The sequence below is a fragment of the Pristiophorus japonicus genome, chromosome 8, assembly GCF_044704955.1.
Source record: "Pristiophorus japonicus isolate sPriJap1 chromosome 8, sPriJap1.hap1, whole genome shotgun sequence".
Lineage (NCBI taxonomy): Eukaryota > Metazoa > Chordata > Chondrichthyes > Pristiophoridae > Pristiophorus > Pristiophorus japonicus.
The window spans coordinates 83,263,449-83,279,054 of record NC_091984.1 but is presented as its reverse complement, the minus strand read 5'-3'; the positions used below and the strand labels follow the sequence as shown (position 1 = coordinate 83,279,054).

At 43.7% G+C, this 15,606-nt stretch overlaps 1 protein-coding gene across 1 annotated transcript in view; it reads right to left on the bottom strand.

The window, feature by feature from the left end:
• lrrc40 (leucine rich repeat containing 40) overlaps positions 1-15,606 on the bottom strand; it is a 104,301-nt gene that overhangs the window by 81,121 nt on the left and 7,574 nt on the right. Inside the window, exons 2-3 of the mRNA XM_070886985.1 lie at positions 11,286-11,467; positions 9,040-9,113 (exon numbers count right to left, since the gene is read on the bottom strand). Of these exons, the coding sequence (XP_070743086.1) occupies positions 9,040-9,113; positions 11,286-11,467 (256 nt within the window). The remainder of the gene's footprint in view (positions 1-9,039; positions 9,114-11,285; positions 11,468-15,606) is intronic.

Sequence of the window (15,606 nt, the reverse complement as noted above, 5' to 3'; positions counted from 1 at the left end):
CGCAGAATGCCCACAGCGCTTGGTCTGCCCTCCAGGCCTCCATAACCAGTGCCTGCAAAGAGACACTCAGTCACTCAACCAGGAAACACAAGGACTGGTTTGATGAGAATGATCAGGAGATTCAAGAGCTAATAGATTGCAAGCATAGGGCATTTCTGAGCCTTAAACAACCCAACTCGGGAGCAGCAAAGCAGCATTACAGACGGCTAAACGCCAAGGTCCAACAAAAAACTCGGGACCTAAAGAACAGGAGGTGGATGGAGAAAGCAAAAGAGATCCAGCAGCTGGCCGACAGCCATGATGTGCGAGGATTCTTCATCGCAGTCAAGGCCACCTACAGTCCAAACACCCAAGGTCCCACCCCGCTGCTGGCCAAGAACGGGAAACACTCATCAAGGACACTGAGGCAGTCAGGACCAGTAGGAAGATGCACTTCGAAGATCTTCTCAAACGAGACTCTGCCTTTGACTCGAGTGTTCTCGACTCCATTCCGCAGCATGCTACCCGCCACCACCTCAGTGAAACCCCAAAACTGCACGAGGTAGAAAAAGCCATAAGACAGCTAAAAAACAAGGCTACGGGAGCGAATGGAATCCCTGCTGAGGCACTGAAGTATGGCGGAGAGGCACTGCTGGCGCGAATACATGACCTCGTCTCTCTCATCTGGAGATCTTAGATGTCGGGAGATCATAGAAATGCAGTGATCGTGACCATCTTTAAAAAAAGGGGACAAATACGACTGCAGCAACTACAGAGGAATCTCCGTATCAGCCACTGGGAAAGTCGTCGCTAGAGTCCTCCTCAACTGTCTTCTGCCAGTCGTCGAGGAGCTCCTCCCGGAGTCGCAGTGCGGATTCCGTCCCCTCCGGGGCACAACAGACATGATTTTTACAGCGCAACAGCTTCAGGAAAAATGCAGGGAACAGCGCCAGCCCTTAGACAAAGGCCTTTGACACGATCAACCGCGAGGGTCTATGGAGTGTCCTCCTCAGTTTCGGATGCCCCCAAAAGTACGTCACCATCTTCCGCTTGCAGGCCATGATCCTTACCAACGGATCCATCACTGACTCAATCCATGTCCGGACTGGGGTCAAGCAGGGCTGTGTCATCGCCCCAACCCTCTTCACAATCTTCCTCGCTGCCATGCTCCAGCTCAAAGTTGACAAGTTCCCCGCTGGAGTGGAACTAAACTATAGAACCAGTTCAACCTTCGCCGTCTCCAGGCCAGGTCCAAGACCACTCCAACTTATGTCGTCGAGCTACAATACGCAGACGACGCCTGCGTCTGTGCACACACAGAGGCTGAACTCCAGGACATAGTCGACATATTTACAGAGGCGTACAAAAGCATGGGCCTTTCGCTAAATCAGTAGGACAAAAGTCCTCCACCAGCCTGTCCTCGCCGCACAGCACTGCCTCCCCCAGACATCAAGATCCACAGCGCGGCCCTGGACAACGTAGACCACTTCCCTTATCTCGGGAGCCTCCCATCAACAAGAGCAGGCGTTGATGATGAGATCCAAAACCGCTTCCAGTGCAGCCTTCGGCCGCCTGAGGAAAAGTGTTTGAAGACCAGGCCCTCAAAACTCACCAAGCTCATGGTCTACAGGGCCATAGTAATACCCGCCCTCCTGTATGGCTCAGACATGGACCATGTACAGTAGACACCTCAAGTCGCTGGAGAAATACCACCATCGATGTCTCCGCAAGATCCTACAAATCCCCTGGGAGGACTGACGCACCAACATTAGCATCCTCGTCCAGGCCAACATCCCCAGCATTGAAGCACTGACCACATTTGATCAGCTCCGCTGGGCAGGCCACATAGTTCACATGCCAGACACGAGACTCCCAAAGCAAGCACTCTACTCGGAACTCATCCACAGCAAACAAGCCAAAGGTGGGCAGCGGAAACGTTATAAAGACACCCTCAAAGCCTCCCTGATAAAGTGCGACATCCCCACTGACACCTGGGAGTCCCTGGCCAAAGATTGCCCTAAGTGGAGGAAGTGCATCTGGGAGGGCGCTGAGCTCCTCGAGTATCGTCGCCGAGAGCATGCAGAAATCAAGCGCAGGCAGCGGAAGGAGTGTGCAGCAAACCAGGCTCCCCGCCCACCCTTCCCTTCAACCACTGTCTGTCCCACCTGTGAAAGAGACTGAGGTTCTCGTATTGGACTGCACAGCCACCTAAGAACTCATGCTAAGAGTGGAAGCAAGTCTTCTTCGATTCCGAGGGACTGCCTATGATGATGATAAAGTGCCTTGGTACGTTTTACTACGTTAAATGTGCTACATAAATGGCAATAAAACCAATTTTTAAAAAAAGGTTCTTGAGTATGTACAATTTCACAACTATAGACACAAAAAAAGCTTGCATTTATATAGCGCCTTTCATGACCACTGGAAGCCCCAAAGCGTTTTACAGCCAACAAAATACTTTTGTAGTCACTGTTGTAATGTGGGGAACGCAGCAGCCAAGTTGCATGCAGCAAGCTCCCACAAACCGCAATGTGATAATAATCAGATAATCAGTTTTTATGTGTTATGTTATGAGGGATAAATATCTTCTTTGAAATAGCGCCTTGGGATCTTTTGCGTTCACCTGAGGGAGCATGCCAGACACGAGACTCCCAAAGCAAGCACTCTACTCGGAACTCATCCACAGCAAACAAGCCAAAGGTGGGCAGCGGAAACGTTATAAAGACACCCTCAAAGCCTCCCTGATAAAGTGCGACATCCCCACTGACACCTGGGAGTCCCTGGCCAAAGATCGCCCTAAGTGGAGGAAGTGCATCTGCATTGGTTTAACGTCTCATCCAAAAGACGGCACGTCCGACAGTGCAGCACTCCCTCAGTACTCCATTGGATTTATGTGCTCAAGTCCCTGGAGTGGGACTTGAACCCACAATCTTCTGACCCAGAGGCGAGCGTACTACCGACTGAGCCACAGCTGACACTTAAAATAGCTGAAGAACTCAACAATATCTTGCATCCAATTAATGAATACCATCTCTTCTCCTTAAGCTGAAAACCATCTTACATGCTCCACCTCCTCTTGCATCCTTACCATGTATAAAGCAAGATTCATTCTACTCTAACTCATCCCTTCCCACTATGCAAAACTGGAACTCCATACTCTGTCTTCCACTCCTCCTAAAATTCAGATTTTCAAACTCCAAACTTGGCATCATCAACTCACTACTTCCTGATTTAATTTTTCTTCTCTTCTGCTTTCTGACTTTTCTGTATAGCTTTTCTGTATAGCTGCCAGATTAGAAAGAGAAAGATTTTAGCAAATCTCTCTGTACGAATATTGTTACTGTGCACACCTACTAGCTGAACTATTTTGCATGACCTAGGTTAAAAACTGTTGGGAATGTTATTATGGATATAAATATAAACAGCTCACAATTCACACAAGATACCCTTTGTCATAAAATATTTACACTCAGTCAACCCACAATTATTTTCCAAGGCTATCAGAACTCGGCTCTCAATTACAAGAGCACAGCATAATTGAAGGAAATCAGTATCCAGGTGAGAGAAGTTGTTCTAAATGATCACCCCATACATAACACATAGCTTACTGGAACTCTTCAGTTAGATATGGTATAGGTCAAGGACATGACTCAGCATTTTCTGGAACTGCTATCTACTATCTTATCAAAACAAGGGGGCAGAGTGTGTGTGTTGGGGGTGAAGGGGGAGGAAATGAATTAAAATGGATCCTGTGATACTGGAGTCATTGTAACGGTACAGTGCTGGGTTGCTACTAAAAAAGAATCCAAATTTGAATTTCATTCTTCACAATCATTTTGTCATTTTCTTTTTGAATAGACGAAGTTGATAGTGCTTCTACTGGATTGCAACTTGAAGTGCTTTACATAAGTAGGTAGTGAGACAGTCCAACTAGAAACTACAATCTCATTGTAGTTTCAGAAAAGTAACTCTTGTAATAATAGGTGGCACTTCCAGCCATTTTTATTCCTTAATTATTCAACTTTTTTTTCTTGTAGATGCACTTTAACATGATGAATCTGAGAGAAGTAAACACCTCTCTCATGAAACACAACAGGGGTGAAGGTTATGATCGGCTTCTCAGTTCTGAGCTGGAACTGAGCACAGGCCTGTAAACATAAAGAGTAGCAAACTAGATTAGAACTGTTATCTACTATCTTAAAATCATCAAAACAAGGGGGCAGAGTGTGTGTGTTGGGGTTGGGGGTGGGGGTGGGAGGAGGAAATAAATTAAAATGGATCCTGTGATACTGAAGTCATTGTAAGGTACAGTGCTGGGTTGCTACTAAAAAAGAATCCAAGTTTGAATTTCATTCTTCACAATCATTTTGTCATTTTTTTTTTGAATAGATAAAGTTGATAGTGCTTCTACTGGATTGCAACTTGAAGTGCTTTACATAAAGTAGGTAGTGAGACAGTCCAACTAGAACAGTCCCACACACAAAAGCATACTTTGTCAACTGACACACAAAGGAATCCATGCCCAGGCTGTTACTATGGCATCAGTGAGAGAATCAAAAAAATGGGACAAAAATAAATGGAAGTCAGAAATAACTTTTTAGAAAGCTTGAATCTCTTGGGAAGTGTAAAAGTTAATTTGATTAATGAACATAATCTCTTTAGATTCAAGTTATATTAATTAAAATAAGCTCATAAATCAGGCTATGTTGTTTGGATAGATACATCTCTTCAATGTGATTAATGACTTTATTCTGGTATAGTGTGCTTCAGTATAACGCTTTACCTGCAAGTTGCAAAAAATATGCTATCTCACACTAAACATCAACATAGGCCACCTCCTAATTCATGCACTGTTAGCGCTTGTCTTTCACCCCTGAACCAGAGTTCAAATCCTATCCAGATTAATGGGATGAGTGTTCTAGGGCTCTAATCAAATGAGCATGGGCAGTCTCCATTCAATTACCAGTTGGCATGAGAATTTGACTCTCAGGGCACTGGATGGTCAGGAAATAATTGGAAGATTGTCACAATGAAGTTGGAGCCAAGGCATATCTTTGGAATAAAACAGAAAATGTTGGAAAACGGGCAGCATCTATGGAAAGAGAAACCGAGTTAAATTTTCAAGTCAATGACCTTCAATCAGAACTATTTTTGGAGCCAAATATAGGGACTTTCACTCTGCATCTCACTGTGCAATACCTTAGAGTACTTGACGATGGCCATGAATACCCAAAATGGAATACATTTCATTCCCCAGTACTACTATCCCACATCTGAGGAGAACAAAATTCCCAAAATAAGCTCTGATGTTAGTGACAAGTTGGTTTTGTCGATCTAACTTAGTAATCATCTGACAAAGGTGGCGCTACTGTTGTTTGGCAAATCGACCTCTACCTTGCAGAGGCTGATCACCAACTCTCTAACATCTCCTACCTCCCCACTGGACCATGACCCCACTACTGAACATCAAGCCATCATTTCCTCTGGTGGCTGTGAAGGGAAGATCTCCAAAGTGGATAACCTCACATTTCACTCCATCTGCCAAATTTTTGCCAACTCACTTAACCTATCTGTATCCCTTTGCAGACTTTGTGTCCTCCTTACAACTTGCTTTTCCACCTCTCTTTATATTGTCAGCAAATTTAGTTACAATACACTCAGTCTCTTTATCCAAGTCATTAATATAGTTGTAAACAGTTGAGGCTCCAGCACTGATCCCTGTGGCACCCCACTTGTTACAGTTTGCCAACCTGAAAATGACCCATTTATCCCAACTCTGTTTTCTGTTAGTTAGCCAATCCTCTATCCAAGCTAATATATTACCCCTCAACACCATGAGCTCTTATCTTTGGTAGTTACCTTTTGTGGCACCATACTGAATGCCTTTTAGAAATCCAAATACACTATATCTACTGGTTCCTCTTTATCCACCCTGCTCGTTAGATCCTCAAAGAACTCTAATAAATTTGTCAAACATGATTTACCTTTCATAAAACCATGGTGACTCTGCTTGATTGCATTATGATTTTCTAAATGTCCTGCTATTACTTCCTTAATAATGGATTCCAGCACTTTACCAATGACAGATGTTAGGCTAACTGGCCTATAGTTTCCTGCTTTCTGTCTCCCTCCTTCCTTGAATAGGGGTGCAACATTTGCAGTTTTCCAATCTGCTGGGATCTTTCCAGAAGCTGAGGAATTTTGGAAGATTACAACCAATTCATCCTCATCATCATCGGCAGTCCCTTGAGTCGAGGATGACTTGCTTCCACTCCGAGAAATTCACAGGTGTTTCAATGAAGGACCTAATATTCCAGATCCCGAACTAAATCTTGAAGGGTGGAAGATGCCTGTGCATGGATTTTTTTAAACTTGGGGAGGCCGTTGCACACCAGCCACCACACGGGCTTGACAGAGCTAGGTCTTGGTCCAGTGGCAAGGGTTATCCAAGACGACTGGAGACCAGCTCTGCTGCACGGACCTAGTGTGCGCACACAGTGTGGGCTGGCCCGTGCTGCCCCTGGGCCCTCGCTTCTTCTGGGCGCGAACTCACACCTCTCCTGGGCCCCAATCACATCCCTCTACAATCTCTTGTCGCTCCTCCAGTACCTGCCCACACTCCAATCACCGACCTGAATCTTGGTGCCGTCCCTCTTCACTGCCGTTGCTCTCCTGCTCCAGCACGTGCTGCTCCCTGGAGTGGTATGCCACCACGCTGCTCCTTCCGCTCCCCGGCCTGCTCCGATGGTGCTCGCAATTCATCCACTATCTCAGCAGCCACTTCTTTTAAGGCCATCAGGTCAAGGATACTAGCCAGCCCTTAGTCCCATTAGTTTGCTTAGTACTTTTTCTCCAGTGATAATGATTGTTTTCATTTCCTCCCTCCTTTTTGCCCCCTGATTTTCTACTGTTATTGGGATGCATTTAGTGTCTTCTACCATGAAGACAGATACAAAATATTTGTTCAAAGTCTCTGCCATTTCCTTGATTCCCATTATTAACTCTCCGGTCTCGTCCTCTAATTGACCAGCATTTATTTTAGGTACTCTCTTTTTATAGAAACATAGAAACATAGAAAATAGGTGCAGGAGCAGGCCATTCAGCCCTTCTAGCCTGCACCGCCATTCAATGAGTTCATGGCTGAACATGAAACTTCAGTACCCCCTTCCTGCTTTCTCGCCATAACCCTTGATCCCCCGAGTAGTAAGGACTTCATCTAACTCCCTTTTGAATATATTTAGTGAATTGGCCTCAACTACTTTCTGTGGTAGAGAATTCCACAGGTTCACCACTCTCTGGGTGGTGAACTTGTAGAAGCTCTGACAGTTTGTTTTTATGGGCCCAATTTTGGCCATGACTAGCATCAATTTTTTTGGAGCAAGTTGTATTTTCTGACGTAAGTTAAAAAATGCCATTTTCCCCAAAATATTTGCTCCAGAATTAGATACTACTTTTTTTTTAGTTCAGTTTCTTTTTCAGAAGGGGGCGTTCCCAGACACTTATGCCAGTTTTGGCCATTTATGCCACTTTGGCCAGCTAAAACTTACTCCAAATCGACTTAGGTAGGTCAGCATATGTGGCCAGTTCTGAAGAACATTGCGGGCAGTTAAGAATTCGGCGCAGGTTAGTACATTTAAAGCACCAACACTTACAAAGCACAAAAATAAGCATTCAATAACAAATAAAACATAGAAGGAAGCTGAGGACCTGCACCAAGACTTACAAAGCACTAAACAAACCACAAAAAGTAATAAGTAAATCAATAATAAAAAAGTCCTACCTTTATGCCAGAATCAAGTTTTTTTTTAAGATCCGCCCCCCCCCCACACCCCCAATCAAAACCTCCTCCTACCCCAACCCCCCCCCCCACCAATCAAAACTCTCAAGCACAACCATCAATAAATAAAAAATAAAACTGAAGTCCTACCTCGGCTCAGGAAGTCAGCGGGCCGGGAGGCCACTAAGCCGGAGATAGGGTGCGTCGAGATCAGGGCGTCCCTTCGGCCGGGGATAGGGGCTGCGAGCATCGAGTCCTGCTCACAGCCCACAGGACACGCTGGGAGGGCAGGAGCATGCATGCAGACTTCACTGCGCGTGTGCACAGCTGCCGGCAGTGCTTTCGGCGCTGGCCTGTTGCTCCGCCCCCCATTTCACTAGCTACGCCATGCTGGGACACCGGAGAGTCGACAGAGCTGACAGGATGGGGCCCCTTTTTCTCGCCGCCGTTTCCAGCACGCAAAGTCGACGCATTTAAGATAAGTGTGCCGAAAAAAGGGGTTGAGGAAAATTGGGCCCTATATTTCTTGCGAGTTTACTCTCAATCTATTTTCTCCCTCTATTATTTTTTTTAGTCATCCTTTGTTGGTTTCTAAACTATTCCCAATCTTCCAGTCTACCACTAATCTTCGCAACATTGTATGCCTTTTCTTTCAATTTGATACCATCCTTAACTTCCTTAGTTAGCCACTGCTGGTCCATCCTTCTCAGAGTCTTTCTTTCTCAATGGAATATATCTTTGTTGAGAATTATGAACCATCTCCTTAAATGTCTACCACTGCTCATAAAGCTGAACTTTTCTTTTTTCAAAAATTCCACTGGGTAATCTAATTGACGTTATTTAGATTTTGAATGGAAGAGACAAAATTGATCCAGGTAAATTATTTATTATATTTGACCATTTTAAATACCAAAAGTACACAAATTAAAGATTAGGAAGTTAAGATCAAGGAGGAACATTATTCACCCAAAAAGGTAATAAACTTGTGGCTTAAGCCATCAGGTGAAAGGTCGCTGAAGTGGACAGTACAATTGTGTTCAAGACACAATTAGATGCGTTTCTGGAGACAGAAGGACTGAGGGATATAGTGAGAAGATAGATAGATGGGGTTGATTAGTGAAAAAGGGCAGTCTTATTGGACCCAATGGTCATCTCCTGTTCCTAAAAATTCTTATGTTCTCGACGAATGCAGTTCTAATCTTAAAAAGAATTCTACTTTGTTATTCTGAAATAGATTAATCACATTTCATCTAAAAAATATAATTCATTAACACTTGCAATACCTGATATTGAGCTTCTGGAGATCCAGCAGCTGCCCAATTGCACAAGGAAGGGAAGTCAGCTGATTATCATGGACCTGGAACCAATTTTTTTTAAAATCAATAACTTGATCTACAGATAAAAATCTGATATAAAACACATTATTCTATTGAATGCAACCATGACATATCATTTAGTTAAGTAATCATTCATTTTAGGGTGTCTAAGAGATACTGTTTTCCTCAAAGTTTTAATTAGCCAATATTACAATTCAGTAAAGTGATAGATAACAACACATACTGGATAACTGAGTCCAGTTTAAAGGACTTCTTATTAAAAAGAGACATAGACTCAAAACTCAATTCCCTATACATTCTAATGGGAAAAACGCAAGGTTTTAGCAAGTGCTTTGTCTGGGGTTGCTATATTACAACAACTTTTATTTATACAGCACCTTTAACGTAGTAAAACGTCTCAAGGCGCTTCACAGCAGTGTTGACACTGAGCCACACAAGAAGAAATTACGGCAGATGACCAAAAGCTTGGTTAAAAAGGTAGGTTTTAAAGGAGAAAGAGAGGTAAAGAGGCGAGAGGTTTAGGGTGGGAGTTCCAGAGCTTAGCGCCCAAACAGCTGAAGGCATGGCCACTGATGGCTGAGTAGTTATGAGGGATGCTCAAGAGGGCAGAATTTGAGGTGCAGACATTTTGTGGGGTTGTGAGGCTGAATAGATTAGAGATAGGTAGGGACAATGCCATGGAGGGATTTGTAAACAAGGATGAGAATTTTGAAAACGAGGCGTTATTTAACTGGAAGCCAATGAAGGTCAACAAGGACAGGGGTGATGGGTGATCGTGACTTGATGCGAGTTAGGACATGAGCTGCCGAGTTTTGTATGACCTGAAGTTTACGTAGTGTAGAATGTGGGAGGTCAGCAAGGAGTGAGTTGGACTGGTCAAGTCTAGAAGTAATAATGGCATGGATGAGGGTTTCAGCAGCAGAAGAGCTGAGGCAGGGGCGGAGGTGGGCAATGTTACGGAGATGGAAAAAGACGGTTTTAGTTATGCCGCAGATATGTGGTCGGAAACTCATTTCAGTGTCAAATAGGACGCCTAGGTGGCGAACAGTCTGGTTCAGCCTCAGATAGATGCTAGGGAGAGGATGGAGTCAGTGGTTAGGGAACGCAGTTTGTGGCGGGGACCAAAGACAATGGCTTCGGTCTTGCCAATATTTAATTGGAGAATATTTCTGCTCATCCAGTACTGGATGTCAGACAAGCAGTCTGACAATTTAAAAGACCAAGGAGGGGTCGAGAGAATTGTTGGAGAGGTAGAGCTGGGTATCGTCAGCGGACACGTGGAAACTGACTCCGTGTTTTCGGATGATATCGCCAAAGGGCATCATATCGATGATAAATAGGAGGGGGCCAAGGATAGATCCTCGGGGGACATCAGAGGTAACGATGCAGGACTGGGAAGAGAAGCCATTGCAGGAGATTTTCTGGCTACGATTAGATAGATAAGAATGGAACCAGGCAAGTGCAGTCTCATCTAGCTGGACGATGGTGGAGAGGCATTGGAGGATGGAGTGGTCAACTGTGTCAAAGGCTGCACACAGATCCAGGAGGACGAGGAGGGATAGTTTATCTTTGTCACAGTCACAAAGGATGTAATTTGTGACTTTGATGAGCGCCTCGGTACTGTGGCAGGGGCGGAAACCAGATTGAAGGGAATATTATAGAAATATTAATCAGTACTGCAAATGTTTCTATTGGATTAATATACTCTTTAAAAGGAGCAATAGTCAAAGATTTCATCATCATACACTTAATTATGTACTCTTACCCCCTTGTGATTATTAAGTGCCAATTGATTTTCGACCCCAGAAAGCTGTCCCAGAAGATTCATACATTCAATTGAAAACTGGGTCTCTGTGCTCCCACGAGCAGGAAAACTGACTACTTAGCTGATACAGGGTTTTCTTGTGTAAATGTTTTCTAGAAATTGTTCAAATTATTATAGATTCTAAAATGCAGTATTATGCAATTTTTGTACTTGGTAATTGCATACCAAAATTATGTTAGAAAAAAGAAACAATCGAGTTGGGGTAGAAGATGGGCAGTGCAGTATTATAACATGAATGCTAAGATTCCATCGCTCTAAATAACAGTTTAATATACACCAGTCATAGCAGTTCTGGGCTGTATACTATTTTGATGCAAATGTGTTCAATTAATTTTCAATACACTTTATTACAGGTACGTATATTTACATCAAGCACTGTGAGGGCTGACAGGAGCTGAATATCTTCCGATAAGCACTGCAGTTTGTTAGAAGCCAAGATAAGTTTATTTAAATCTGTCTGATCCCACCAGCAATCACTTGCACTAAAGGAGACATTCAAATGGGATTCCTCTGGGGGGTCCACGTTTATCCGCCATACACTTTGGGGTACTGCATTAAAATAAAGAGACAATATATTTGTTAAACAAGAATTACAATAGAGTCTCATTCTGAACATTTACGTACATTGATCTATTTGCCATAATAATACATTTTAACTGCACTGGTGTGAAAGTGAACCTTTGTGTCTAAAATGTTGCATTTGAATCTCTTATTTATACTGTTTTTGCATGTATTAGAGACCACAAAAACAAGAACTGCAGGGAAAGGGTTTTAACTTAAAATGAGGGAAATCATAGAAGGTTTATACCATCATTCAAGTAAGGTGAAGCGTCCTCTTTGAAAATAAGTCCAGAATTTATTCATGTTATATAAGCAGTATTATACAAAGAAATTTGATAAAGGAATGATGTAAGTTTTGGGACCCTACTAGTGATGGCACAGTTTACTTATTCAATAAGTTGGCTGACTCAAATAAACTACTTTGGTGGGAAACCAATGTTGTTTAAGCTACACTTGACTGACTCCTATGTCTAATAGTGGGTGAAAGAGAAAAAATTATGCAGAACCATCACAGAGTATTCATCTGAAGAGGTCAGATTCATACCGGAAAGCCAAAGTGCCCAATCTTCTTGTAAAACTGGAAGCATAGTTAAAGTAGATGGGCAAACTATTTTTTGATCCAATTATCTGGTTTCTGCCCAGTTCTGCCTTGCCTCAGCCCATCTGCTGCTGAAACCCACATCCATGTTTTTGTTACCTCCAGACGTGACTATTTTTATGCTCTCTGAGACGGTTTCCCATTTTTCACCATCCAGAAACAAGCTCATCCGAAACTCTGCTGAGTGTATCCTAACTCTCACTGTCCCGTTCGCCCATCTGTGTGCTCACTGACCTACATATGCTCCTGGTCTTCGATTTTAAAATTCTGATCCTCGTGTTCAAATCCCACTCCATCTCTGTAACCTCCTCCAGCTCTACAACCCTCAAAGAACTTGTTGCTCCTCCAATTCTGGCCTCAAGGATCACAGACTTCTTTTGCCCCACCATTGGAGGATAGGAACCTGAGAACAGATTCAATAGTGGGAAGCAAAGCTGGAATTGGAAAGCAAAAACGTAGAAAGTGAATTTGAAGGACAGAGGAAACCAGGGCTAGTAAGTAGTCAACAAGGTAGTTTGGCTGTACTAACTGATATATACTTCAAAGCAAGGAGTATAGCGAATAAGGTAGATGAGCTGAGAGCACAGGTGGACACTTGGGAGTACGATATTATAGTTATTAGAGACATGGCTAAAAGAGGGGCAGTTAATGGCAGCTCAACATTCCTGGTTACAGGATTTTCAAACGGGATAGAGAGGGTGGTAAAAAGGGAGGGAGGTCACAGTATTAATTAAAGAAACTATTACAGCTGTGAGGCAGGATGATATAGAACCACAGAAACATAGAAAATAGGTGCAGGAGTAGGCCATTCGGCCCTTCGAGCCTGCACCGCCATTCAATGAGTTCATGGCTGAACATGCAACTTCAGTACCCCATTCCTGCTTTCTCGCCATACCCCTTGATCCCCCTAGTAGTAAGGACCTCATCTAACTCTTTTTTGAATATATTTAGTGAATTGGCCTCAACAACTTTCTGTGGTAGAGAATTCCACAGGTTCACCACTCTCTGGGTGAAGAAGTTTCTCCTCATCTCGGTCCTAAATGGCTTACCCCTTATCCTTAGACTGTGACCCCTGGTCCTGGACTTCCCCAACATTGGGAACATTCTTCCTGCATCTAACCTGTCTAAACCCATCAGAATTTTAAACGTTTCTATGAGATCCCCTCTCATTCTTCTGAACTCCAGTGAATACAAGCCCAGTTGAGCCAGTCTTTCTTGATATGTCAGTCCCCCATCCCGGGAATCAGTCTGGTGAACCTTCGTTGCACTCCCTCAATAGCAAGAATGTCCTTCCTCAAGTTAGGAGACCAAAACTGTACACAATACTCCAGGTGTGGCCTCACCAAGGCCCTGTACAACTGTAGCAACACCTCCCTGTCCCTGTACTCAAATCCCCTCACTATGAAGGCCAACAGGCCATTTGCTTTCTTAACCGCCTGCTGTACCTGCATGCCAACCTTCAATGACTGATGTACCATGATACCCAGGTCTCGTTGCACCTCCCCTTTTCCTAATCTGTCACCATTCAGATAATAGTCTGTCTCTCTGTTTTTACCACCAAAGTGGATAACCTCACATTTATCCACATTATACTTCATCTGCCATGCATTTGCCCACTCACCTAACCTATCCAAGTCACTCTGCAGCCTCATAGCATCCTCCTCGCAGCTCACACTGCCACCCAACTTAGTGTCATCCGCAAATTTGGAGATACTACATTTAATCCCCTCATCTAAATCATTAATGTACAATGTAAACAGCTGGGGCCCCAGCACAGAATCTTGCGGTACCCCATTAGTCACTGCCTGCCATTCTGAAAAGTACCCATTTACTCCTACTCTTTGCTTCCTGACTGACAACCAGTTCTCAATCCATGTCAGCACACTACCCCCAATCCCATGTGCTTTAACTTTGCACATTAATCTCTTGTGTGGGACCTTGTCGAAAGCCTTCTGAAAGTCCAAATACACATCAACTGGTTCTCCCTTGTCCACTCTACTGGAAACATCCTCAAAAAATTTCAGATTTGTCAAGCATGATTTCCCTTTCACAAATCCATGCTGACCTATCATGTCACCTCTTTCCAAATGCGCTGCTATGACATCCTTAATAATTGATTCCATCATTTTACCCACTACTGAGGTCAGGCTGACCGGTCGATAATTCCCTGTTTTCTCTCTCCCTCCTTTTTTAAAAAGTGGGGTTACATTGGCCCAGATCCAGAGTCTATGGAATATTGGAAAATGACTGTCAATGCATCCGCTATTTCCATGGACACCTCCTTAAGTATTCTGGGATGCAGTCCATCAGGCCCTGGGGATTTATCGGCCTTCAATCTCATCAATTTCCCCAACACAATTTCCCGACTAATAAGGATTTCCCTCAGTTCCTCCTTCTTATTAGACCCTCTGACCCCATTTATATCGGGAAGGTTGTTTGTGTCCTCCTTAGTGAATACCGAACCAAAGTACTTGTTCAATTGGTCTGCCATTTCTTTGTTCCCCGTTATGACTTCCCCTGATTCTGACTGCAGGGGACCTACGTTTGTCTTTACTAACCTTTTTCTCTTTACATATCTATAGAAACTTTTGCAGTCCGTCTTAATGTTCCCTGCAAGCTTCCTCTCGTGCTCTATTTTCCCTGTCCTAAATCAAACCCTTTGTCCTCCTCTGCTGAGTTATAAATTTCTCCCAGTCCCCAGGTTAACTGCTATTTCTGGCCAATTTGTATGCCACTTCCTTGGCTTTAATACTATCCCTGATTTCCCTTGATAGCCATGGTTGAGCCACCTTCCCTTTTTTATTTTTACACCAGACAGGGATGTACAATTGTTGTCGTTCATCCATGCGGTCTCTAAATGTCGGCCATTGCCCATCCACAGTCAACCCCTTCAGTATCATTCGCCAATCTATCCTAGCCAATTCATGCCTCATACCTTCAAAGTTAACCTTCTTTAAGTTCTGGACTATGGTCTCTGAATTAACCGTTTCATTCTCCATCCTAATGTAGAATTCCACCATATTATGGTCACTCTTCCCCAAGGGGCCTCGCACAATGAGATTGCTAATTAATCTTCTCTCATTACATAACACCCAGTCTAAGATGGCCTCCCCCCTAGTTGGTTCCTCGACATATTGGTCTAGAAAACCATCCCTTATGCACTCCAGGAAATCCTTCTCCACCGTATTGCTTCCAGTTTGGTTAGCCCAATCGATATGCATATTAAAGTCACCCATGATAACTGCTGCACCTTTATTGCATGCACCCCTAATTTCCTGTTTGATGCCCTCCCCAACATCACTACTGCTGTTTGGAGGTCTGTACACAACTCCCACTAACGTTTTTTGCCCTTTGGTGTTCTGCAGCTCTACCCATATAGATTCCACATCATCCAAGCTAATGTCCTTCCTAACTATTGCATTAATCGCCTCTTTAACCAGCAATGCTACCCCACCTCCTTTTCCTTTTATTCTATCCTTCCTGAATGTTGAATACCTATGGATGTTGAGTTCCCAGCCCTGATCATCCT